The sequence below is a fragment of the Saitoella complicata genome (genome assembly GCF_001661265.1).
Source record: "Saitoella complicata NRRL Y-17804 unplaced genomic scaffold SAICOscaffold_3, whole genome shotgun sequence".
In the NCBI taxonomy this organism is placed as follows: Eukaryota; Fungi; Ascomycota; class Saitoellomycetes; order Saitoellales; family Saitoellaceae; genus Saitoella; species Saitoella complicata.
Window position 1 is genome coordinate 421928 of NW_017566994.1, and position 23546 is coordinate 445473.

Sequence of the window (23546 nt, forward strand, 5' to 3'; positions counted from 1 at the left end):
AATTTCAATATATCCTCCATTCCCTTCTCAAAGCAACGCCTTAAGAACCTGAGAGCCAGTCCAGCTGTCTCCCTTCTTAAGCTTATGCCATTCCGCAACACTACCAGCCTCGACACAAATCATCCTCTTCCATCCATCCTCGGGCCCGAAATCGCCCATGTTCTGCGGTGCCTTCTCCCATGGGTTCCACACGACGACGTCCTTCAAGTTCTGCCTCTGGACCTCGACAACGGCCTGATCCTTCTCGAGGACGGTAGTGCTGGTCCCTGAAGGAGCGACGTAGAGACGGTCAGTCTCGGAGGTAATGTCAAGACGAGCCTCAGACTCGGCGGCCTGAGTCAAGACCTTACCGCCCTGAGTCTTATCTCTGTAATCCACCTTCTCAAGTCCCTTGACCTCAACATCCGAAACGTCCCCAACGGCCAGGTATGAGTGGAAGAGGATTTGGAAGTCAAAGTCCTCAGCATCAGCATCATTTCGGATCTCCATAGTGTTCTTCAGTGTGTCCTTGCCCAACTCGACGGTGTAGATCAATCCAAACTTGTATGGCCATTGTTTCTGTGCTTCGAGATCAATGTTCTCGACCTCAAGACCGAATTGCACAGCCACTACATCGTCGTTGTCATTCTTGATGCCGAGAAGCTCCCAGGTTGAGGTGCGAGCGAAACCATGCTGAGGTAGGGCGGCAGCGGGTCCTTCTGTAGCTTTACCGAAGACGGGGAAGACCTTAATTGATCCACGGGTTACTTGTCGATCTAACCAAGGACAGGGACAAGATGACTCACAAGAGGGATACCTCCACGTACAGCCTTGGTTCCGTCCAACTTGGCCTTGGAACTGAGGAAGAGACGCTCCTTGCCTTCAACTTCCCATGAGATAACGGTAGCGCCGTAGAGGAGGACCTTTGCAGATGATCCGCTGGGATGAGTGAGGGTGACAGAGTCGTCGTTGTTCTGCTTGAAAGGCATGGCTTGAGCTATTGATTGTTGCTTTATCTGTTCAACTTTTTTGACTCAAGCCGAGGTGTACGACGGACAGCGCGCGGCCGCGGATGCACGTCGCGGTCGGCAGATGGCGATGACGCAACTCCCACTCAAGGAGCTTGATATAAAGCCATGTTGATGGGTTTACAAACTCGTTTTCTTGGAGTTCTGTAGCGGTTGGAGCTAGGCGGAGCGTGAGCTCGAGAGTCTGGCCTAGTACGTACCGCTCATTCGGAGAGCTCGAGGTCTTGGGTGAATAGTTGCCCATTGAGTTTGTCTGCAGCGCATTGTTCACATGAAAACTTTTTGAAGGACAGAATTGTACGCTATTCCGACGCAAGGCCTGAAACGTCTTGCTCAACTGTCGAGCACCAACTCAGACCCAGGCCCAGACGTATCTTGACGTCGCAGTGCTTAATAAGTACTAGTACAGCTGTCAAACTGCCGAAGGTATATACATAATTATGGTATATTAGACTTCTTCCACGAGTATATCTCAACAAATGATTATTCATCAACCAGGATGATTATCGCCCAGCGACTTCAACAACATGCTTTCTTAAATGCTCGTCCCCACGAACACATACGCTCTAGTTCCTCCACCTTCCAGAATTCAACTTCTCGGAAATTCTCTTGTAATGCATCATCTCACTAGCACAATCACGTCCCCATTCACATCCTGTATGCACTGTTAGCTGTCACTCATATGAACTACACGGTACAGTACACACCTGCCATGTTCACCACGAAATCACGATCTTGCTCGCTGTAAAAGTACCTCGGGTCATCAGCCTGCTCCGAACACGCACCGGGCGGGAAAGAGTTGAGCATTCTTTGCGGAATGAATCCGACACCGCTTCTCAACCACGCCTGGTTGGTGTACATGTACTCCAATGCGTCCTGCTCCTTGTGGTCCCACTCCATGTGCTTCTGCTCGTAGAAGACTGGATCCCACCAAACGTCGAGGAGACGTTCACTCCAGGCGCTGCGACGGATGAAGAAAGAACCGAGGTTGAAGCCACCGCAGTCTTGGGAGAGGATGAGGTCGACAGGATGAGAGTTGTCAACGTTCGGAATGTCCACGGGCAGACCAAGTGGGTTGAAAGTGGAGATGTTGCGGTAGAGGTGCTGGCTGATGCCCTTGTTCAGGATATGCTGTTCAATCGACTTGGTGGGCTCCATGATGTAGGTGTGGAGATCAAGCCACCAGAACCACTCAGCCTTCGGGTATTGGCGCATAGTTTCCCTGATAATATCCGCTTTCTCCCAAGATTCTCGCCATTCCTGTAAACTGCATGTCAGTATTTCGACCCAATGGAGCTTGAACGCAACGTACGTGAGCATAACGCTTCTTCTGCGAAAGATCCTTAACAGCCAACTCATAACCCCACTTCTTCGCATAAGCCCTCTTGTTCGCAATACTATCCCTCTCGATCGCCCATTCACCGGCCCCCTTTGGGTTGAAAACTCCCCCACCCTGGTTCGAGGCCAAGATAATAACGACCTTCGCCTTGGAAAATCGCGGCACGACCTGGAGTGGTGAAAAGAGCGACAAGATCGCGTAAAGCACAAGAACTAGCACAACAATGCGTCGCCAAAGGGCTCCGTTAAGCCAGGATCGGACGCGGTGGGATATTAAGCGCAAATTGAAGTTGGAAGATGAATCGTACGCGTTAAAGCCCGCCTTGGGCTTCCAGGCGCTGTCGAGACCGGCCATTGAAATGATGAGAGCCTGCTGAATTCGTATCTAGGAGAGCAAAAGAATGTCGGTGAGTTTGGCTGATCAGGGCTGCAACAGCTGTTGTTGGTTCGCGGGTGTACAGCTGGTTTGTTTAGGACGGCGACGTTCCGCAGTAAGCCAGCTGCCAGGGTTGAGCGCCCAAAAACCCAATTTTGTTAGCGCCAATGCAGTTCGGCTACGCACGACAAGTGAAAGCTTCGTTATAAATAGAAGTGGATAAGTATGTACACCGTTATAGAGGACTCTCTTGTTCCTTTCATTGCCTTCATCGACTGTCCCATCAATGTCCCGTCTCCCCCATTGCCATCGGCCTTGTCCTGATCCCGCTCATGCTTGTTTCCCGTCGTCTCATCCTTCCCCACTCACAGATCAAAGGCATGCTCTAGATCCGCGAAAAACCTCGCATTGTTCACTTTTTCTTCCTGCCGGTGCATCATACTCTCGAGGTGAAACGGCGTTGTCGGAGTGTCGACCACACTGCTGTAATTCTCAGGTGAGCGCGGAACACTCAGGCTACCACTATAAGCCGAATCAAGAAACGAGCGGAGGCGAGGATTAGGAGGTCTTTGGAGCTGAGCACTGTGCGAGACAGGAGCATTTTGTGCCCAGGTAATATGTGTAGCGTGAGATTCGGGGGCCTCCCGTATGTCAGAAAGAGCTGGGGCAAGGCAACCTGAATGGGAGTAGCGTGCGGAACCTGTGAAGTGCTGCATAGTCACATTGCTCTGAATCCCATTCAAATCTCCGCTTTCTGAGGCAAACCTCGCAGCTGGTGAGGGAAGTAACGGGGTAATCTTCCTCTGCTGAACCAACGGCCCTTCATCAAACGAATACACCTCCCCAACTGGTATCTCTAAACCCAGTATTGGCGCTCCTCCTTTGCCACTTTTATCCTGCTGCTGGCGCCGTTGTTGTTTGTGGAGAAGGTTGGGGAGTGAGTGAAGCACGCCCTTCACACCTGACGAACAAACGGCTTTGACAATGTGTTTTGCTCGAGAGAGGCGTTTGGGTTTATTGGAGGAAGTTACCGCCATAATAACGGTCAGTGGAGGCCGTTTGAGGGGATGTATGCTGTTCGAATACCCAAGAAGGAAGAAGACTCCAAATTGCCAGTAAGCGAAACAGTCCGTAGAAGCAATGAAGAAGAACAAGAAGAGAAGAATGCGAAGTAGCCGTGTCTCGACCTCTAACTAGATAAGAGGTGGTAGAAATCGTGAGTTGCTGTCTAATGCCACACGGTGAGCTTGTTGTTGCGGTCGTGTGTGGGGCGCTAAAGTTCCCACGGTATAAACTCCAGCCTACCTCAGATATTGCCTGCCATGTAACGAGCGTGTACGCGACAAGAAAAGCAAGCAATCACTTCATCTTTTGCAATGGTATCTATCGTACACCTATGCACCCACGCGCCAGCAATAGACTCTGCTCCTCCTCTCAAACAACCACACACACTCACTGCTTCACATACTCCCTCTTCAAATACCTAAAAATAGTATCCAACTGGATATTCGACGTCCCCTCATAGATACTCCCAATCTTTGCATCACGATACAACTTTTCAGCCGGCATCTCACGCGTGAAGCCAACGCCGCCCATCCAGTCTACGGCGGAGGAGGCGACGGATTGGGCGACGCGGGAGGCGTAGAGTTTGGCCATTGCGGCTTCTTTGATGAAAGGCTGCGAAAGCAAACATATCAGTCTTGTGCAAAAGAGGGGGATGATAGGGAAGGGGGGGGACTTGCCTTGTTGGCTTCCTTTAGGCGAGCGGCGTTGTAGGTCAAGAGACGCGCAGCCTCGATTTGCATCGCTGCCTCGGCGTACTGGTACTGCATCCCCTGATTCTCACCAATATACTTTCCGAACTGTTTGCGTTCGTTGATACCGTAGTTAATCGCCATATCAAACGCTCCACGGGCGAGACCAATCACTGTTCACCCCATCAGTCAGCAGTTGTTGTATCAGAGTGATGGATGCAACATACTCTGCGCAGCAATCCCAATTCTCCCCTCGTTGAGGATTTCGATGGCGTATTTGTATCCTTGTCCTTCCTCACCAACCAAATTCTCCTTTGGAACGTGCATGTCGTCGAAATTGATCACGCACGTACTACTCGCCCTAATCCCCAACTTCTTCTCTTTCTTCGCAATCTGTACCCCCATTGACTTTTCAGCGAGAAAGCATGTGATGCCTTTATACCCCTTTGAGGGATCGAGGTTCGCGAAGATGAGGAACACGTCGGCTTCGGCGGAGTTGGTGATCCACATTTTGCCGCCGTTGAGGATGTAGTCCCCATCGGCAGTCTTCTTTGCAGTGGCTTTGAGAGCGAAGGCATCTGAGCCGGAGGAAGGCTCGGAGAGACAGAATGCGCCGAGGGTTTCAGTAGCGAGTTTGGGGAGGTACTTCTCCTTCAATTCCTGCGAACCGTGGACGCGGATGAGAGTGTTGACGAGCGTGTTCTACGTAAAACGTCAATGAGACACACAGGCTGTCCTGTTGACAATGTACGTACGTGGACATCACAGCAGACAGAAACAGAGGGATCCGCCCTCGCCAACTCCTCAATCGCAACAATCGCACTCGTGAAACTCGCCTCACTCCCCCCATACTCTGCCGGCGTCTCAATCCCCATCAACTATCCCAAAAAAGTCAGCATTCACAACGCGATTTTCAAATACTGCAGCTGCAGGGGCCACATACCCCGTTTTCAAAAAGCGCAGTAATAACATCCTTATCCATCGCCTCTGCCTCATCCATCGCCAAACTCCTTGGCTTAACGACCTCGGTAGCGAATTTCTCGACGGCGTCACGCATCATTTCTTCATCTTCTGACAACATGAGGGCTGGGCCGGGGGTGTATGCGTTGAAAGCGGGGGTGGAACGGGAGAAGAGCCTGTTTGCGAGTTGGTCAGTTCGCCGAACAGCTGCAGTGGCGGGAAATGCAATTGGACGAACCTGAGAGAGGCATTGCTCCGCAAAACAGTCCTTGGAAATGCCGGACGGGCAATTGTACGCAACACAGAAGGTCTCATCATGTACGCAACTGACCTGGTGGTTGGCGGTTCACAGCTCACAGCTTACGTGGGTCCTTGTGGGGCTCGCGCGGGGTCCGCTAGTCAGGGGCTACCCGTCGCCTCTCCAACACCGTCGATCGGGTGGAAGGAAAAGACTTCTTCCATTGCTCTTCTAGACTATCGGTCGCTTGGCACTCTCCGCCCGTAGGCCTGTTCTCTGCTCCGTCGTAGTCGTCGTAGTCGTCGTAGTCGTCGGAGGAACGATATCCACATACTGCGCATCCTTCGCCGCAAACGCAACCTCCGCAGGCAACCTAAACGAACAACAATACATATCCTTCATCGGCGCAACCTTCCTCACATAATGCATCCTCACCTCCTCCTCCTTCATCTCCCACCCCAGCGCCTCCTTAATCCTCCCCAACAAATCCTGCGTAGGTGGATCCTCCTTCGTGAAGCAGTAGACATGAATCATCGGTAATTCGGCGGTGGTGTGAGGTTTGAAGAGGTGGCGGCGGGTGTGGTATACGCCCTTGAACGCATCGAGGAATTCGAGGGCGGAGGCGGGGAGGTTCATGACGTAATGCTGGAATGTGGGCGGGATGGATACGACTTCGACTGGTTGCCGCGGTTTCGTACGCGAGCGTTTCTTGAACGGGTTTTCTATTGGTGGGCCTTGCGCGAGTTCCTCGAGTTCGGCGGCGGCGTGGTGGATGAAGGCTCGGCCGTCCATGTTGTATGCTTTCGTGTAGGCGATTTTGTTGAGGGAGATGTTGTTGACCATTGCTTTGTATGAATCGGGGTTCAGATCGTTCGCGAGGACGATTACGCCGTTCTTCCCGGCTGGGACGGCGAAGGGTCCGACGCCGGCCATGACGTCGCACACCGCCTCTCCCCGCTGAAAGAGCGAGATAAGCCGGTCATGCTCGGTATGGAGCCTCGTATTCCAATACACCTTCGAGAAATCAAATTGGAATCGACAGCCCGACTCACTCTGCTCAACCCAAAAATCATCATCCCCCGCCAACACCTCCATCTTGAAATTCCTATACACGGTATCAATCGCGTCGAGTTTATTAACCACAGTTCTCAGGGTAGGATTCTTGTCGAGGATGACTTGTCCGATGAGGTATTTGTAGGGGAGGTATTGTTCGCGGAGGTTGAGGTGGGCGATGTGGCCGACGGCTGTGTAGCCTCCAGGGGTCTCGCCGAGGAGTGATTCGGGGAGGATGGAAGAGAGGATATCGTCTACCGTCCAGAAAGAGTAATCGACCTCGAACTTGTAGGGGATGATTTCCGCGTTGTTCTTTGCGATCAACTCTTTCGTCTTTTGTTGTAGTGGCGAGAGATCCTCGGGTGTGACACCGAGCTTGAGTAGAATGACTTTCCCATTATCGTGCTTCACGATCGGAGCAATCCTCGGTACTCTCAGTAAATCCTGTGCGCACTCCTTCCGTATCAACCCCAAGTTCTTGGGGTCGACCTTCAATGCGGCGAGATCGACGGCTTTTCTGAAGACACTCCGATCCAGGACCTTCATGCCACGGAAGACTGGAGGACGGAGCAACATTCCTGGTGTGGAGGGAGAGGGAGGGTCCATGCGAGATCGATGGGTGTGTGTCGACGTTACTCGTACCGGGGACTCTTCGTCGATTTTTGAGTCTCACTTCTGCGAGGTGCTGTAAGTCGATGCAGGGGGTGCATGTCACCGTGGGAGAGCAGGTTTTATAAGCACGTTGGAATGCTGGCTGTAATTTGGCATCCCGCCTTTCACGTTCGATGCCGCTCAAAGCCTCTCTCCATGCTCCAAGTCATGCCCCTCCTTCATCATCTGTACCCCTTCCTCTCCATCCGCCAACTTCGCCTGGGCTGTTTCCTCCTCAGCCGAGACCCCTAGACACCTTGTGATGAATTCGAAAAGCCTGCGTTCGGCTTTTGCGCTGCTGTTCGTCAAGCCGTGGTTATCGCCCTGTACGACCTTGTCAGTCATGCGTTGTTACGAGGTGGAATTATACTACCTCATACAGCTCGATCTCACGAGAGCCATATTCTCCGTAACTGGCGTAGAGATTTTGGCTACATCGAGGTGATAGACACGCATCGCCCGTGCCATGGAGGAAGAGAACAGGCGTGGGCGCAAGATCGTGAATCCCCGACGTTTCGGCCGTCTACGCAACTATCCATTAGCTCTTAGTCAGGCCAATCAGGGTGTCGGGGACCATACCTGCGGCGCAACATTCGCAACCCCCCTAACCCTCCCCTTCGCCCCATCCCTCCTCTCCCTCGCCCCAACCCCAATCGTCGGCGCACTCCCAAAACTCCATCCAACAAGCACGACACCCTCAACCCCCTCCTCCCTCTCCATCCAATCCATCCCCGCCAATATGTCATTCGTGCACTGTGGGGTGCGGGAAGGTGCGCGGTAGTCGAGCCGTAGCGTGGGAATGTGGTGGGTTGCGAGTTTGGTTGCGAGGGAGGGGTAGATGCCGTTTGGGCCCGAGACGCCTGTAGTAGCATCAGCTCGCATCAGTTACGAGTAACAAGAGAAACTGTGAGTGATAACGTTACCTCCGCCGGCCCCAGAGACGAGGATCGCACCGACATTTCGCCGTGGACCTCCGGCACTTGGTTTCGCTCGGTGTAGAATCGCGGGGACTTCGCGGTCTGTTGGGTCCTGGACTTTGATTGTGAGGCGGATTGCTTCGATTGAGGAGGCGTGAGGGAGGCGGTTCAGGTGGGGTGGGTTGAGGGGGTTGAGCGAGGAGGGGTTGTGTGCTGGGACGTTGGACTTGGGTGGTCCGGACATTCTGGCGTGGAAGTGGTGGAGGTCGTTGACTATGATTCTGAAGAAGCTTCTCATATACAATGGGGCGTGAAGGCGCCGAGTTTGAGAAGGAGGTGACCGTGCGATTGATCAGGTTGCGCAGCGCATGACGTCTTTTGTCTCGAACTCGGCACGTGCACCATACGTTTTACCACTCATTTGAGTCAATTGGGTATTGTTCTGGTATCCCTATCATTACAGCTCAAGTAACTAGCGACGCCTACACGCCATCTCCAATTCCCTACAATAACAATCCTCAGACTTGGGGCCCCTTCTCCTCCGTCGCCTCCGGATCTCCTTCAACCCTCCTCATCTCCATCTCCACTCCTCTCAACTCCCGCTCATCCCTCGCTTCCCCACTTCTCCACCTCACCCCCATGATATCGCAAGCAAGCACCATCACCGCGGCAAGTCCAGTCAACCCCCCAAACAACCCCGCCATGCCCGCAACCCCCATATTCTCAATGGCTGGCGTAAAATAAAATGGCGCAATAAACGCATACAATTGCCTGGTGAAGGTAAGGAACGCCGAGACTTGGGGTGCTTCATCACGATAGCACTCGACTGCGTATGTCGTACAAACTGTCGTGACAATTTGTAACCCGCCCATTGCCACCGCGGACGCAATATCTGGTTTAATCGTCCAGTGCCCGGGGGCGGCTTGATCCAATGTAACACCCCACGCAACAATCCCAGCAATAGCTGCCGCAAACCCAGGGTACGCAGCAATCAGCCTCATCTCAGGCGTCCGAGTCCGTGTCCTCGATCTATATTTAACGACCCAATCCGAGAAAGGACCAGCGAGTTGTTCACCGATAATCGCACCCACAACCAACGAAATGAATTGAAGCCCAATTTGGCCTTCGTTCAGATGGAACTTCTCACCGAAGACTTGGGGAACGAGGACGGTGAATACGACTCCCGTGTAGGTGAATGTGATGGCGTAGGCGAGCGCGGGAAGCAACACGCAGAGACGGAGACCATTTCGGAAGGGACGGATGAAGTCGATGAAGTTGAAAGGTTTGGGGTTGATCCGGCGGATTCTGAAGTATTGGTCGAATGTAGAGACTTTTTGTGCGGGTTCGACGTAGTTTGTGCCCACAGGTGCGCGGATATAGAGCGTCTCGGGACAGAAGACGAGATAGGCAAAGAATTGGGCGAGGTTGATAATGGCGAGGAGATAGAAAATCCAATGCCAGCCTTTGTCTTGGACCATGTACGCTGTCGTGAGGGGAGCGATAGGCGCACCAATCGTCACCAGCAAGGTCCAAACACCCATCTTCCGACCACGTTCATGGGCAAAGAACATCTCTGCCACGGTACCCGCACCGATCGCGACGGCGGTAGCGAGAAAGGTTGCCTGGATGCAGCGTGTCAAGACGAGAGTTCCGTAGGTTTTGCAGAATGCGCCGCACAGTGCGACGATGGCAGAAACGAGAGTGGATACGAGGAAGACCGGACGACGTCCATATCTATCCGCAATGGGCGTCCAAATGAACGGCGCGAGTCCAATGAAGATGATCTGGACTGAGACGAGGTATGATGCCTGCGTGATGGTGATTCCGAAATCCTCGACAAACAGAAAGAAAGCCGGGATCACAGCCGAGGCGGCAGATATGGCCATCATCGCGTGAAACGAGACCAAGACAAGCAATGTGTTCTTCTTCCATGCCGGCCAGTTGAGTGGATCATGCGGGTCCGCTGAAGGGACGGGCATGAGGTCGAGCCGTCCATGGCGCGCGAGGACATATTGTTGATGAGCGTCTAGATCTTCGACTCCAGATCCGGTACGACGCTCGAAGTGTTGGATGTCTACCTTTCCTCCGCCGGTGGATGTGGATGTGGACATGGCTATGGTGATGCGCAGAAAAGCGAGTCCGTGTGGGAGTCCATTGCCAGACGTCTCGGGATTTATATTTACAATGCGTCCGGTTGGCAGGCGTTACGTTTGCGGGGTTCGTGGAAAATCTGGAGCGACAGCGTTTACTAGCGTCGGGGCACCCATCGGCCCCACACTCCCCACGTCGGCAATTCTTGTCACGCGGCGGTAATTGGACGGACTTGCAATCCCCCGCCCCTCGATAAATCGCGTTTCGAACGGCAGATGTGGATAAAGCTTCTCGTTTCGAGGCGGATGACAGCCGTGAATGAACGGCTGTCTTTGAGTCACGTGCATTAACGCATTGTCTATGGGAAATCCCCCTGGTACGGCTAAGCTTAATCCTTGTACCTCTTCATCAAATCATCCTGACTGGCCACCATCTCATAATCATCATCCGCAAGAGCCCTGTATTGTCCCTTGGCCTTACCCTTGCGATCCTTCTTCTGCTTCTTGGTAAAGTCAGGGAGGGTACGGACGCCGCTGTTTGCTGTATTAGCACGGAGAATCCAAGTTCAGAGGCGTAGGAGACATACCGAGTAGACAAGACGACGAGGATGAGGAATCCAATGATGAGGATCGCAACAACCGGAACCGCAATCTTCAAGTTGGGATCATCATTGCTGATCTTCGGTGGTGGAGTCTTGGGCTTCTTCGGCAATCCCTCTGCAAATACAAGTCAGTACTCATCCTGACACACACCCATATTCCAGATACGCACTCTTCAAGGTAAAGCTCGGACCCCTATGGATTCTAAGCTCCTCTCCCTCAACATGATCCTCCAACATCGCAACCACAAAAACACTCTGCTCCCCCTTTCCCTTCAACCACCTCCCGTCAACCTTAAACGCATGCACTCCCTTCGTATTCGACACCTTACTGTCATGAACAGCAAACACAGGCGCCTTCAAACTCTCCGACACGGTCGAGTTGGAGCCGTAGACGAGGGCGAGGGTGAGATGTTCGGTGTTGGGGAAGGCTGCGGGGTCCCAGGAGATAACGTAGGAGTGGTCTTTGACCCACCAGGCACCGGGAGCGGGAAGGCAGAATGGGGCGACTGTATAGCGGTCTGGGGTACAGTGCATGGCGAGGAATGCTTCGTCGTCGGAGACGGGGTTCGCGGGGGCCGTGCCGGGAGCCCACTCAACAGCCTCGGTAGAGGCAGCAGCTTCGGTTTCGGCGAGCATGGCAGTGACGAGTTCTGCTTCCTCTCCAGACGTTCCCGTCAACCCAGCAGCATCAGCCGCGCTGGCCATGGTCGCAGCGAGCTCATCATCGCCTGGTTCACCGATTACTGCCGGCGCTGCAGAGGACGCGACGGCGAATGCCGAGATCGCGATCGTTAGTGATCGTAGTACGTTCTTCATCTTGAGCAATCGACTGACGAAGGTAAAACTTGGACCCTTTTTCTTGCGAACGGTTAACTCGGGATACCATTCGAAATCTTGCACAGCCACGGGCTGCGGCTCAGAGCGTCGGCACGCATCATTGGGCATGACCTCAAATACAAACCGTGCGATAGCATGAGTGGAACGATGAGTGCGATGCAAAACGACGGGATATGTTTTCTTCAAATGTCTGATCAAGCGCGTGTCATGCCAAAATCTAAGCCTGAACAACCTGCGCCTCCTCCTCATCCTCACCCTCCTCACCCTCCTCAAAAGTCGACATAGGAACCTCATACAACCTCAACACATTCTTGTTCGGGTCCTTAACCAAAACATACTTTCCATCCTCCATCCTCAAACACAAATCAATAATCGTACGAACGATACCCCATCCATTATCCAAATTCAAGTTCATCTGAGACGCAATGTCCCTGGGTTTGTAACCGGCGACACCGAGGATGACATGGCGTTGTGCGTCGCGGGGGGTAGCGCGGGAAACGTATCCGATCTTCATTTGTTCGACGCCAGCAAGGATAGATTGGACGGCCCATCGTGCGAGCTTGAGGGAGTTGTTCTTCATTTCGGTGGCGACGACAGCTCCGCGTTGGGAGTCGAGCTTGGAGCGCCAGTCGATGCCGCCGGAGGCGCCTTGTCTGTCGAATTCGTTGAGGGCCTTGATCATGACGAACTGGTCCTCACCAGAGGGAGTCTTCTGAACGGCGTCAACCTCGGTACGGATGATGAGGTTGATGGGGTCCTCGTCCTCCGAGACGTTGAGGTTGAACTTCCTGTAGCGGTATGCGCAGGATGCCAGTGGCTCGGTCTCGTCCTCAGGGTTATAGAATGGGTTCTCCTTGTCGAACTTGTACTGCTCTTCCTCCTTGATGGTCTGCTGAGCAAGGTTGTGGTTGATGTAGGTGGCTTCGAGGGAAAGGGATGCGGGGGTGTTAATGGTCTCCTTACCGTCGGTGGCCTCCATTGGTGCCTCGACGGCGTTCTCGTTGACGCTGACAAAGTCGAAAGGTCCGCCCTCGCGCTTGTCGAGGTAGAGGTTGTCACCCTCCTTGACGAGGACGATGTCCCATGGGTAGACGGAACGAGGAGCGCACATCAACATGGAGATAATAGAGTCGGTAGCGAAGACGTTGGCCTTGCCCTCGTTGGCGAGTTTCTGAACAACGGGGTCGACGGAGGTGGTAGGGTTGTATCTGACGCGCTCAATGACCTGCAAAGGAGCGGAGTTCTTGGTAGTAATCTTGTCGAAAGTCTTGTCGTAGTAGTTCACCGATCCGTAAGTCTCAACATCCTCACCCTCCATAGCCTCCAAAGAGAGCTTAGCCAAACGGTTGAACTCGATCTCCTCAAGCATCGTCCACTCAGAGGTGGGAGTGACGGATGCGTCACGGATGCGCTGAGGCTTGTCCCAGTCCTTCCAACCGAAACGACGTCCACCACGGCCAGCCTGCGCGCCGCCACGACGACCATCCTGCTGCTGTCCACGACCGCCGATACGCGAGAATCCACCGCCACGACCGCCGCGCTGCTGAGCGGCACCACGTCCACCACGGTTGCCACGGGTAGCGTATCCTCCGGAACGACCACCGAGACGAGTTTTGGTAGAAGCGCGGTTCTCGACGACGGAGAAAGAAGCCTCATCCTCACCGTGCTGGTAGGCGAACTGAGAAGTGACACCGGCACCGTAAGCCTGGTATTGATCTGTACGCAATTGAGTCAGTATAAAGGTTCACCCCTAGATAGCCATACTGCATACCTCTGAAGCGTCCGAAAGCGCCTCTCTGCTTGCCCTGATCACCCCTAGCACCTTCCTTTCCAGCCTCCTGAGTCCAGTCCGCGGTACGGCCAAGCTTGTCACCCTTGGAGAAGGGCGCGAAAGGAACGTCGTGGTATTGAGACAAAAGCTCACCCTGGGGGTCCGATGGAGGTCCCCAGGCAGCTCCAACAGCCGGAAGTGCAGGCAAAGTGAATCCAGCCATTATTTTCTGATTTTGCTGTGAACGGTCGACGCTGCGTGTAAACGGGCAAAACTTGGGTCACCTGCAGTGTGCATACATGAAGCTACATATATACATCGATGGTATCTGAAATATATTCTTCTTTAACCAGAATATTATCGAATGCTAATTGTCCGTTAAATGCTCCATATGAGATAGATGGTCCCCAGGGTATCAAGTTCACACGAACGCCCAACCCACCCCCAGTTACCCAGACTTCTTGCCAAAGATATAGCTCACATCGCCTTCCCTCATAATCTCCCTCAATATATCGTCTTCAACGACGCTTGTTAAGTCGTCCGACCCAAGCAGCAATGCTGACTCGTCACTTTCCACGCTTTGAGCCAACACCGCCGGACTCACATGGATGTACTCCGCCAAAGCATCCATCCTGTTCTTCTTCCTCAATGGATTAACGTCTAATTCTGCTTCTTCTCCCGTAACGTTGGATGCCTTCTTGAAGCCTGGTAATTCGATTTCAAGTAAGTCTTCATCCGCATCTTCATCCACCCCGATCTCCACGGCGTCATCCTTCGCATCCGGGATATTATCACCCTTCGAAGCACATGTGCATCCCAATAGGTCATGCGTCTGACACTCCGTACTGGTGTCTAATGTGAAAAGATCTCGTAACTCAGCCAACGTGAAACTGTTTCCTCCCGTCTTCTTCTGGTCCATGAACTGGTCACTCAAGCCCTGCTTCGTGACTTGCCGCTGATAGATCTTCTCGTCCATACAGCCAGTCGTGAGGAAGCGATAGATATATACCTGACGCTTTTGTCCGTCACGATGAATACGGGCCATGGCTTGCAAGTCCACAGATGGATTCCAGTCGGTGTCAAAGAGAACGAGACGGGAGGCACCGACAAGGTTGATACCAGCACCACCACTCTTCGCAGATAACAGGAACGCAAAAGCTTCGTCGGCGTTGGTGCGGTTGAACTTGTCAACGAACTCCTGGCGTCTGTTGCTGGGCGTACTGCCATCCAATCTCAGATAACTCATCCCCTTCGAACCAAGCAGATCCTGGATGACGTCCAGCGTCTGTGTGTACCCACTCACAAGCACGATCTTCTCGTCCGTCACACCCCGAAGAATGGTCAACAACCTTTCCAGGACCTGGAGTTTTCCGCTCTTCCTCAAGCCCGACCCACCAAAGCCTTTCATGACTTTAGCAAGGTTTGCGTACAAACTGGAGTCATCCTCCTCGTCTTTGGACTTGTCTAGTAGCAGTGATGGCGCATTACAGACCTTCTTCAATGCAGTGATGGCTTGCAAATGCGCAGACATGTCCGAGCCCTCCGTACACCTCCTGAGCGCCGGGCTGTCCAACAGTGCTTTGTATATCTGAACTTGCTGAGCGGTCGGCCGACAGAAGACCACGTACTCAAACTTGGGTAAGAGATAGTTACTCAACACATCCGCCGTACGTCTCAGCACGAACATACGGGTCAATGCAGTAAGGGCTTCACTCCTTGCCTTACCCTTTTCGATATCCTTCTTCATGGCACCTGGCTGGCGGGACTTGATAATGGGTCCTTCAAATTCTTTCTTGAAAGTTGCGTATGACTGGAGGAGACCGGGGTTGATGAAGTCTGACATCGTCCAGAATTCACCGAGATCGTTCTGAATAGGGGTACCCGAAAGGATGATGCGGCGTAGGCAAGACAGAGAACGGATGGCTGCGGCAAGCTTGTTGTTGACTGCTTTGAGTCTGTGACCTTCATCGCAGACGATGATGTCAAACTTCAGCTTCTTCATGTCCTCCTGTAGCAACCGAAGCTTCTCATACCCGATCACCATGACGTTGTACGTATTGCCCACTTTGAAGTCCTGCACGTCCTTCTTCGTTTCACATCCCAGAACAGCGATTCGTTCTTTGCCGAGCCACTTCCTGAACTCCCTGCTCCAGTTGCCGATCAATGTCACCGGGCATACAATCAGTGCCTTCTGTACAACCGGACCTTCTTCCCAGAATGGAGTCTGTTTTAATAACGTCCAGATAAGTGCGATCGTCTGGAGCGTCTTACCGAGACCCATTTCGTCGGCGAGCAGACACCCTGTTCCGTCGAAGTCTCGCATGCCCATGATTGATTCGTACATGTATTGCACACCCTCCTTCTGATGTGGTCGCAAATATCGTCCAATGAACGGGTCGACGACGACGTCCACTAACGTTTTCCCCTGAGCCTGTCTGCCTTTCGGGCGTGGGAGTACGAAAGAATCAGGGTTGATTGCATGGCGCGGCGTCGGAACTCTCCTGTTCGTGGTAGGCAGCACCGTCGATTCGAGTAATGGCGCTTTGTACTTCTTCGTGACAGGTAGCACGACCGATGGCGGTGCCGCCTCCGCACTCGAGACATTGAGGAATGGCTTGCCGCTCATGTAAGCGCTTTTCGCAAGCACTGAATCAATCTCCACTTCCTTCCCGCCAATGAACAGTTCTGTTCCGACGCCAATGTCTCCGCCTTTGAAGGTAGTTTTAGCGAGATCTTTGCCTGCCATATCCTGGAGGGTACATTGGTTCCCCTGGATGACCAAGATTCCGTCTCCGTCCCACGTCTTGTGCTTCTTTGTTGTCTGTTTCCTCCACAAAACATTGAAGAACATCTCCTTTCCATCGGATACTGGTGCATTCGGGGCGGATTTCGCTGCTGCAACGGCATTCGTAACCGTTAGCAAAGGCTTGCGGTACGACGAGCCTAGTGATCTCCGGATAGGTGGGGTTGAAACGGCGAGAGACGGAGATGCAGGTTTGGATAAAGCACTGTCGAGACGAGGCTTCTTTGCAATAGATTCATCGGGTACATCACCACCAGAGCTTGGGGGTCGAGGACGGATAAATGATGGTGGTTTGAAGGGTTTGGGAGGCATATTCGAAAGTATATGCTGGCCGATGACGACCGGCAAAGTTTCTGACCGACAGAAGAGTGCCCTACCTGTTGCACAACCTATAGCTAAGGAGGTCTGATGCTCGGTCGCCTCTTTCCTTACTGTTTGCCTTCGACGCGCCCACGCGAGAACCCTTGTAACGTAGACTGCCAAATGTGGTAGCAATCAGCAAGTAGTATTAAATCTGACATTGTACGGAGAAATTGAATAAATGTTTTTCCAAATCGCTTGTCGAAAGGCAAAAGATTGATCTGGCAAAACGTCAACGTGTATGCTTTTCGTTGACCTTTTAGAACGATCAGGGTCACTGTTTACTCGTATACGTACCTGTCTCACGCTGCGGTTACGAGCCCCGAGAGCAATCTACGGTAAAGCATACCCACCGCCAGCTCCACCTCTTCTCGTCGCCAATCCTCCAGCAGCACGCGCATACATTGCCATCGCCATCGCCATCGCCTACCTCGACAACGGGCGTAACTCTCACCGACCATGACGTCCGACCGCCCAGGAAGCAGCAACCCCGATGTGAATTCCTTTCTGGAGAAGTGGAAGGAATTCAATGACGAGCAAACAAAAGAGGATCTGGAACGAAGCCGGCGGCTGGAAGAACAGATTGCAGCAGAGAAGAGGGCAAGGATGGAGAGGAGGGCTGCGCGTACTCGGTCCTTATCACCGGATAAAGGGCGGACAACCAGGAATATCATTGGCACTATCGTGGAGGATGAGTCGAGCGAAACAACAAGAGGACGCTCGATTGAGAATACAATGGCTAAACTGACTGGCGGTCCGGCTGCAACGGTATTATGGTCATGGGATTTTCTTTGGGATTGAATGCTGACTTCAACGGTTGCAGAACACACAACCGAAATCACCGGAGGTGAAAGCAGCATACAGGCGCACAATGCCCGCCCTCGCTCCCCCTACGTCCTCATCATCTTCAGTTGAACCAACAAAAGCACCTTTACGCTCAACGGACGCCCCTAAATCCCCCGACAACGCCTCGAAACCTACGAACCGGGGCAGGGCAGCAGACGTGTTGAGCGCACGAACCCCAGACTTCTTTCGACAGTCACGCACGAACACGCTTGGTATGAGGAAGAGTCCAGTACCGGAGTTTGCGGCTGGGAACACTGAGTCGGTAGGAGCTGGTGTTGCGAGTGTTCTACGTGGAAGGGAAGGAGCGGGAAGAGTGGGCATGGCCTTGCCCGGCCTGAGTGACCTTAAACCGAAAAAGGAGGAGGCCGTACCACAGGAAAGGATTTCCAGAAACGGATTGGGAAGAAGCGTGAAACGGGAGACGTGGATCAAAGATGAAGAACCAAAGGCGGAGAAAGTCCAGGAAACGCCGAAGTCAACGCCTCAGAAGCCGATCATTGCCGCAAAGAAGCCCGTATTTTCACCGACCTCTGCTCCATCAACCTCCGATGAACCGCAGCCCGAGCCAGCAGACTCCGCTGTATCAGCGGCCTCGGTTTCCTCCCTCACCTCCAGTGTAGCATCCAGTACCATGTACAAGATGCCATTGTCGGGTTTAGCGTCGTCGGAATCGAAAAACCCCAGCGCCTCTTGCCCGGGAACAGGATCCTCTACAAGTACAACCCCTACTATAACCGCGGCTCCTTCATCACCTGTTGCCCGCTCAAGTCCATTCGCCAGATCCAACAGTAGGAGCCCCGAACGTACCCGTTCGCGTGGATCTGCTCCCAACTCGCCTAGCAGGGAACGCATGGCGCTTGGATCGGTACCATCAAGTCCAAGTCGTGAGCGCATTGAAAGTGGTGTGAGTTTACCATGGATGATGCCGGACCGTCCTTCTTCGCCGTTGAAAACCGATTCGGCCTTTTCGCCCCGTGTCTCAAGCACAGAGGCGACGAGTTTGAGTGAACCTGTGAAGCGCACGTCATCTTTGATTGCTCCGTTGAAGGTTAAGGAAGAGGAGGCTCAGGTGAATAGGACGACGAGCTTGAACTCTCCGGAACGCCAGCGCTCGCCGACCCGTATCACCACGTCTCTTTCTGCACCGGAACCCAAAGCCAGTACCCCTGAGATCAAGAAGTGGACGCCGGCTGCCGCACGTGCGACTTGGTTCGATAAGGCACTGCAAAGTCCAACGAAGGCCGATAAACGAGAAGCCCTAGGGCTGGGTATTGGCGGGATGAAACCAAGCCCGAGTATCAGGGAGAAGCCTGTCGCTATGGGATCTCCGAAGCCGGTCCCCGCGCCCAAAGAGGTTCCTAAGATGGGATTGCTGGGCGGTTCCGCTAGATCGCTCAAGGCAGGGGTGAAAGAGTCATCCAAACCTACGTTGGCGAAGAAGCCAATTGTCAGCCCGAGGCAGACCGTTAGAGAGGCTCCTCCGAAACTTCCAGATTTGGGACTTTCTGCTGCTCCCGCTTTGCCCAGCTTCTCATTTGAGGAGTCCGAAAAGGCGGATGCGATTGCTTGCCTTCCTCAACCCAAGGTGGCTCCCGTCTTCGGCGGCGTTGCAAAGAAGTCGTCGCTTGCTGACAGGTTCAATCCTGCTCTTGCCGGCATGCTCGCTAAGCCTGGCATAAACCCCATGATGGGAGGTCATGCGCTTAAGAAGGCTGCAACGGCGCCTGCTGAGATGGTTCACGAGCCTAAAAGTGAGAAGGACGAGACAACGTCCGGAGAGTTGAAGCATATGACAAAGGGTCGCGCAAGAGGCCCGAAGCGCCGAGCTCCTACAAAAGCTAAGTCTGTCCCAGAGCCGGAACCTGAGGCAGCTGAGAACACGCTGAAACCTGCAAGGTCTCAGAACCTCCGTGCTGCTTCTCCTCCTGCGTGTGCGCAACTGGGCGTGCCGGCGAGAAAGGAACAGAGTGATACGGCTAATACGGCAGTGCTGATGAGTGCATGGCAGGAGGCTTTGAATAAGGAGACGGAAAAGAGGGCGAGAGGAAGTGTTATGGCCATCTGGGAACAACGTAATGAAAACAAGGAGGAAAGGCCAGAGGTTCAGGTTACTCCAGGGAGGAAGGATGCCACAATTGTTACGCCCAAGCCCAGCTTGCCTACGTCTGAGAGGAAGCCTGTGGTGGCTCGCAAGCCGTCCTTCCCCAGCCCAGAACAGAATCGGCCCTTCATTTCTTCTAAGCCGACAGTGGGTAAGATTGCCTTCAACCCGGTCCAAGCCGAAGAGCGCAAGGTCGCAATGAAGACTGTCGGTTGTGCCTCAATTGCAGAGCGTCCTCCGGTCGCAGACTTTGCGAAGCAGATGGAAGTCAAGCTAGGCTCTCCGTCTCGATCGCCGAGCACGAAGAGCGAGAATGAGAAAGCCCCCGTTCCTGGACTGGCAAAGAGGGTACCGGTCAGTCAACTGGCAAAGCAGATGGAAGTGCTTCCCGGGGAGGACAAGGGCGAGCAGGAGGAGAGCAAGCCGGTAGGGCCCAGGGGTCCTAGAGGTCTTCCTCCTGTTGCTATCATGCCGATCTCAAACATAGAGGTCGACAGGCCGGTGGAGAGGCCCGTTGAAAAGACCGAGGAGCCGAAGCTTGAGGAAAAGGCTAAGGAGGCCTTGGAGGAGCCTGCTGTTAAACCTGTGGAGAGGGAGCAGGAAAGAGACGTCCAACAGCAGTCTGCCCCTGCACCGGCACCGGCACCAACACCAACATGGAAGCCTGTGCCTGCACCGGTCAAGGTCATTGAGAAGGAAAAGCAGGCTGCTCCGGCGTCTCCCAAGCTGGTTGCTCCGCTGTCGCCCACCAAGACCCAAATTAGTCGTTTCGAAAGCGCTGTACCACTATCTCCTTCCTCTTCGGTACCTCAATCGCCTACCAGGACAGAACTCAATCGCTTTAAGGTGGCATCCGGTTCGGTCAAGAGTGTTGCTGAGAGATGGGCGCAAGCGACTTCCCCGACTCCGGTCGAACGTGGTCGGCCAGAGCCCATTGCTTTGCCTACGCGAGAGAGGTCTCTTTCCCCGAAGAAAAGGGAGCCCGAGGCGCCTGTGAAGCTGGAAAGACTCGCGACGTCTGCCGAGACCGAGGACAAGACCGTTGCTACCGTCTCGCAGCCAAAGCCAGAGGTAGTCGTCGCACCGAAGCCCATCCTTGCAGCTAAGCCTGACCTCTCGCCCAAGAAAGTTGAGATGCCAGCGAAGACTAAAGTTGATGAAAAGATCGTGGCACCGGCACCTGCAGCTGAGGAGAAACCCGCCATCGTCGCACCCAAGCCCGCCATGACCCCGCCGTCTCCTCAGAAAATCATCTCTTCCTCACCCAGATCTCGTTCTGCCAGTCCAACGAAAATGCCGAAGACTTCATCTTATAAGAACATCTCTGGCTTTCTCCGCGGCTGGTCCGCGAAGCCTTCCGTGTCTCGGATTGACGTCGCTCCGATCCATGCAAACAAGCCTGTGGATGTGAACGAGTCCAAGGAACGTCTTCTTGCGCAAGGCTGGGTTATTGAAAACGGTCGCAGCGTGTCTATCCCTCTTGAGGAGCAGCATGTACTGTTTGAGAATGATCTCATGGTGTATCTTTACGTGTACAAGGATGAGAGTGATGAGGAAAAATCCACTGTCTTCGTCTGGACTGGTCGTGGCTTTGACGGCAACCAGGCCAATGGGCGTTCCTTCGCTGACAGGGTGGCTAGGGAGCACGGTGCTGAGGTCGTCTCTATATTCCAAGCCAAAGAACCCGGATCCTTCCTCCGAGCTTTGGGTGGGGTTATGGTAACTCGACGCGGTCCGCGGAAGCGTTACGATGCTGGAGACTCTTTCATGTGCATCGTTCGCCGAGTGTTTGGTGGTGTTGCGTGTGAGCAAGTCGACCTTCACGGATCCCAGCTTTCATCGGGTTACGCCTTCGTGATCTCCGTGATCGGTCAGGTCTTCGTCTGGCAGGGTGCTGGTGCTCATCTCGATGAGGTTAATGCCGCTCGAAAGATCGCGCAGGAGGCAGCCCAGGACAACACCATCGTTGACGTTCGCGAAGGTGCAGAACCGGACGTGTTTCTTGATGCTTTGGGCGGAGGGGCTAAGTACGCAAGTGCCAGCTTCTGGGCGAAGAAGCCTGATCATGAAAACTACATGGTCCGCCTGTATACCATTGAACTCGGTAATGCGAATGAGATCTTCCCATTCGATCAGTCTGATCTGCGTCCGGACAATGTTCATGTCATCGATGGCTTCTTTGAGATGTACGTGATCGTAGGACGTGATGCCAGAGGAAAGCATGAAGACATCCAACTTGCGTGCGACTTCGCAAAAGACTACACAAAGCACGCATTCAGAGCTGACGGTCGTCCGTTCATGCCGGTTGCTACTGTACTGTACCCGCCTTCGTCTGTGCCTAGGGAACTGCGCATCAATATTCGCGGCTGGAAGGACGAAACTTCGCCGCTCGTCTTTTCAGGTCAAGCTGCCAGTTTGCAGCGCAAAACGAGTTTGAGGATGAGAATCTTGCCCCTTGACAGTGCGGTAGCCACGTTGAAGAAGGAGACTTTCCCAATTAAGGAGCTGAAGGGCGATGATCTTCCCCTGGGTGTGGACGCAGATCGCGTGGAGGATTGGCTGAATGAAGAAGATTTCCAGAGTGTAATGGGTATGAAGAGGGACGGATACAATGCATTGGGGGATGGTGAACGGAAGAGGGTGAGAAAGGAGGGATTGGAAATGATGAGACAGTTCAACTTCTGAGGAATGCCCAGAAGTGAACTACCATTGATTTGCTGTGCTTATAGGCATTTGTGATATCCTTTGATCTAGTATTTATTATACATAATAGAGTCTGGTACTCGACTTCCTGATTGCACACGTGCAATAAACGTTACAGGAACCGAGTAAACACCACCTTCGAGCAATGGGCGTAACTGACAGCGACGGCTTCTTCCACGTCGGCCTGACAGCTGAGTTCCCTAACATCCCCGAGGGCGAACCATTACCGGAAGGTTGCAATGTGTTCCGGGTGTTCAAGGATACTGGAAGTGCACAAGTCGTGAAAGTGACTCCCGAGAAGCAGGTTGAGGATGGTGCACCAGAGACGGTCGGATCAGTAGCAGTACTGGTATTCCGTTATAAAAACAAGCTACATGCAGTGACAGACGTGCGCTACCTCCCGTCTCTCCAAATACCCAGCAGCTGACATTGCGTTCATACAGAAATGTCCACACTCAGCATACTCATTATCAGCCGGAGGCACACTCGCAGATATCGAGGATTTTGGCATCGTATTTGGACACGGCATCACTTGCTCGAAGCACAACTGGATGTTTGACCTGAGTACAGGAAAGGGAGACCGAGGGAATTATTCATTGGGCTTATGGGATGTCAAGGAGAAGGACGATGGCGTTTGGGTGAAGCAGCGATAGAGATTTGGTTCTGCATGAAAGGCATGAGTTACAATTCAGAAGTAAGAGCATGGGGCATGCAATCGGGATTTGGGTTTCGGGCGTATCTGAGGGGAGAAGACATAGGATGATCTCAGAAGACCATCGAATTTTAACCAGAGACAGACAGGCAGCAGCAGCTGGAAGGATCGATCAAAAGAATACCATATTATTAATCCAAGAAAGGGACCCTAACTTGCAAACCAGCGACCTTCGATCAACGATAGGACCAGATACCTCAAACCCGAACAGCAATCAAAAGCAAAGCAAAAAAACCTCTAGCTGAATACCTGACCGTAACCCAGTGCCCTCCATCCGTGCGTGTGTATAAGCCAAAAAGCCAAGTATGCCAATATCCAGTAAACAAGAAAAACGCGAAAAAGATGACGCTATGCTGCCAAGAACCTTAATCCCATACACGAGTGTCCAGGTGCTGTCTCTCGCACATGTAAAGTAGTTTGCAACCCC

General features: G+C 53.2%; 12 protein-coding genes across 12 annotated transcripts; 2 read left to right on the top strand and 10 right to left on the bottom strand.

Annotated features, from left to right (window-relative positions):
* Positions 1-27: 27 nt before the first annotated feature.
* SAICODRAFT_52902 (aldose 1-epimerase) lies at positions 28-968 on the bottom strand (the record flags this gene model as incomplete). The annotated part of the gene is made up of 2 exons (XM_019169179.1): positions 28-726; positions 786-968. 2 exons carry the CDS (start codon positions 966-968, stop codon positions 28-30), a joined length of 882 nt encoding a protein of 293 aa, XP_019026522.1.
* Positions 969-1573: 605 nt separating this feature from the next.
* SAICODRAFT_17164 (uncharacterized protein) lies at positions 1574-2801 on the bottom strand (the record flags this gene model as incomplete). The annotated part of the gene is made up of 3 exons (XM_019165761.1): positions 2320-2801; positions 1715-2267; positions 1574-1662 (listed from the first exon to the last, which is right to left on the bottom strand). The coding sequence occupies exons 1-3, from the start codon at positions 2698-2700 to the stop codon at positions 1574-1576; spliced, it is 1023 nt and encodes a 340-aa protein (XP_019026523.1). The 5' UTR covers positions 2701-2801.
* Positions 2802-2985: 184 nt separating this feature from the next.
* On the bottom strand, positions 2986-3758 carry SAICODRAFT_69404 (uncharacterized protein; the record flags this gene model as incomplete). Its single annotated transcript, XM_019170470.1, has 1 exon — positions 2986-3758. The coding sequence occupies one exon, from the start codon at positions 3756-3758 to the stop codon at positions 3087-3089; it is 672 nt and encodes a 223-aa protein (XP_019026524.1). The 3' UTR covers positions 2986-3086.
* Positions 3759-4058: 300 nt separating this feature from the next.
* SAICODRAFT_69405 (acyl-CoA dehydrogenase NM domain-like protein) lies at positions 4059-5783 on the bottom strand. Its single transcript, XM_019170471.1, has 6 exons — positions 5674-5783; positions 5419-5611; positions 5231-5353; positions 4703-5177; positions 4464-4648; positions 4059-4398 (listed from the first exon to the last, which is right to left on the bottom strand). Exons 1-6 carry the CDS (start codon positions 5751-5753, stop codon positions 4174-4176), a joined length of 1281 nt encoding a protein of 426 aa, XP_019026525.1. The 5' UTR covers positions 5754-5783; the 3' UTR covers positions 4059-4173.
* Positions 5507-7507, bottom strand: SAICODRAFT_184748 (tRNA methyltransferase Trm5). The gene is made up of 2 exons (XM_019165960.1): positions 5674-7507; positions 5507-5611 (listed from the first exon to the last, which is right to left on the bottom strand). Exon 1 carries the CDS (start codon positions 7330-7332, stop codon positions 5905-5907), a length of 1428 nt encoding a protein of 475 aa, XP_019026526.1. The 5' UTR covers positions 7333-7507; the 3' UTR covers positions 5507-5611; positions 5674-5904.
* On the bottom strand, positions 7426-8639 carry SAICODRAFT_184743 (alpha/beta-hydrolase). Its single transcript, XM_019165959.1, has 3 exons — positions 7957-8639; positions 7751-7900; positions 7426-7701 (listed from the first exon to the last, which is right to left on the bottom strand). Exons 1-3 carry the CDS (start codon positions 8257-8259, stop codon positions 7519-7521), a joined length of 636 nt encoding a protein of 211 aa, XP_019026527.1. The 5' UTR covers positions 8260-8639; the 3' UTR covers positions 7426-7518.
* A 173-nt stretch (positions 8640-8812) lies between these two features.
* On the bottom strand, positions 8813-10405 carry SAICODRAFT_5359 (MFS general substrate transporter; the record flags this gene model as incomplete). The annotated part of the gene is made up of 1 exon (XM_019169222.1): positions 8813-10405. The coding sequence occupies one exon, from the start codon at positions 10403-10405 to the stop codon at positions 8813-8815; it is 1593 nt and encodes a 530-aa protein (XP_019026528.1).
* Positions 10406-10773: 368 nt separating this feature from the next.
* SAICODRAFT_17169 (uncharacterized protein) lies at positions 10774-11821 on the bottom strand (the record flags this gene model as incomplete). Its single annotated transcript, XM_019165762.1, has 3 exons — positions 11157-11821; positions 10972-11101; positions 10774-10918 (listed from the first exon to the last, which is right to left on the bottom strand). Exons 1-3 carry the CDS (start codon positions 11800-11802, stop codon positions 10774-10776), a joined length of 921 nt encoding a protein of 306 aa, XP_019026529.1. The 5' UTR covers positions 11803-11821.
* A 180-nt stretch (positions 11822-12001) lies between these two features.
* Positions 12002-13817, bottom strand: SAICODRAFT_88654 (translation initiation factor eIF3d Moe1; the record flags this gene model as incomplete). The annotated part of the gene is made up of 2 exons (XM_019171579.1): positions 12002-13539; positions 13595-13817. The coding sequence occupies 2 exons, from the start codon at positions 13815-13817 to the stop codon at positions 12041-12043; spliced, it is 1722 nt and encodes a 573-aa protein (XP_019026530.1). The 3' UTR covers positions 12002-12040.
* Positions 13818-14042: 225 nt separating this feature from the next.
* On the bottom strand, positions 14043-16445 carry SAICODRAFT_52967 (uncharacterized protein; the record flags this gene model as incomplete). The annotated part of the gene is made up of 1 exon (XM_019169186.1): positions 14043-16445. One exon carries the CDS (start codon positions 16443-16445, stop codon positions 14043-14045), a length of 2403 nt encoding a protein of 800 aa, XP_019026531.1.
* A 654-nt stretch (positions 16446-17099) lies between these two features.
* SAICODRAFT_17172 (uncharacterized protein) lies at positions 17100-22497 on the top strand. The gene is made up of 2 exons (XM_019165763.1): positions 17100-17525; positions 17581-22497. Exons 1-2 carry the CDS (start codon positions 17217-17219, stop codon positions 22387-22389), a joined length of 5118 nt encoding a protein of 1705 aa, XP_019026532.1. The 5' UTR covers positions 17100-17216; the 3' UTR covers positions 22390-22497.
* Positions 22498-22536: 39 nt separating this feature from the next.
* On the top strand, positions 22537-23269 carry SAICODRAFT_64052 (uncharacterized protein). The gene is made up of 2 exons (XM_019170036.1): positions 22537-22795; positions 22851-23269. Exons 1-2 carry the CDS (start codon positions 22553-22555, stop codon positions 23058-23060), a joined length of 453 nt encoding a protein of 150 aa, XP_019026533.1. The 5' UTR covers positions 22537-22552; the 3' UTR covers positions 23061-23269.
* The last annotated feature ends 277 nt before the right edge of the window (positions 23270-23546 follow it).

Bases quoted from the DNA above. Each gene is read 5' to 3' on its own strand.
- SAICODRAFT_69405 (XM_019170471.1), bottom strand. From the start codon at position 5,753: ATGATGAGACCTTCTGTGTTGCGTACAATTGCCCGTCCGGCATTTCCA. The intron at 5,178-5,230 runs GTACGTACATTG...CGTTTTACGTAG, and splicing joins CTGTCTGCTGTGATGTCCAC to AACACGCTCGTCAACACTCT. The intron at 4,399-4,463 runs GCAAGTCCCCCC...TTGCTTTCGCAG, and splicing joins GCCTAAAGGAAGCCAACAAG to CCTTTCATCAAAGAAGCCGC.
- SAICODRAFT_184748 (XM_019165960.1), bottom strand. From the start codon at position 7,332: ATGGACCCTCCCTCTCCCTCCACACCAGGAATGTTGCTCCGTCCTCCA.
- SAICODRAFT_184743 (XM_019165959.1), bottom strand. From the start codon at position 8,259: ATGCGAGCTGATGCTACTACAGGCGTCTCGGGCCCAAACGGCATCTAC. The intron at 7,901-7,956 runs GTATGGTCCCCG...ATAGTTGCGTAG, and splicing joins TTGCGAATGTTGCGCCGCAG to ACGGCCGAAACGTCGGGGAT. The intron at 7,702-7,750 runs GTAGTATAATTC...AAGGTCGTACAG, and splicing joins GTGAGATCGAGCTGTATGAG to GGCGATAACCACGGCTTGAC.
- SAICODRAFT_17172 (XM_019165763.1), top strand. From the start codon at position 17,217: ATGACGTCCGACCGCCCAGGAAGCAGCAACCCCGATGTGAATTCCTTT. The intron at 17,526-17,580 runs GTATTATGGTCA...CAACGGTTGCAG, and splicing joins CTGGCGGTCCGGCTGCAACG to AACACACAACCGAAATCACC.
- SAICODRAFT_64052 (XM_019170036.1), top strand. From the start codon at position 22,553: ATGGGCGTAACTGACAGCGACGGCTTCTTCCACGTCGGCCTGACAGCT. The intron at 22,796-22,850 runs GTGCGCTACCTC...GCGTTCATACAG, and splicing joins AGCTACATGCAGTGACAGAC to AAATGTCCACACTCAGCATA.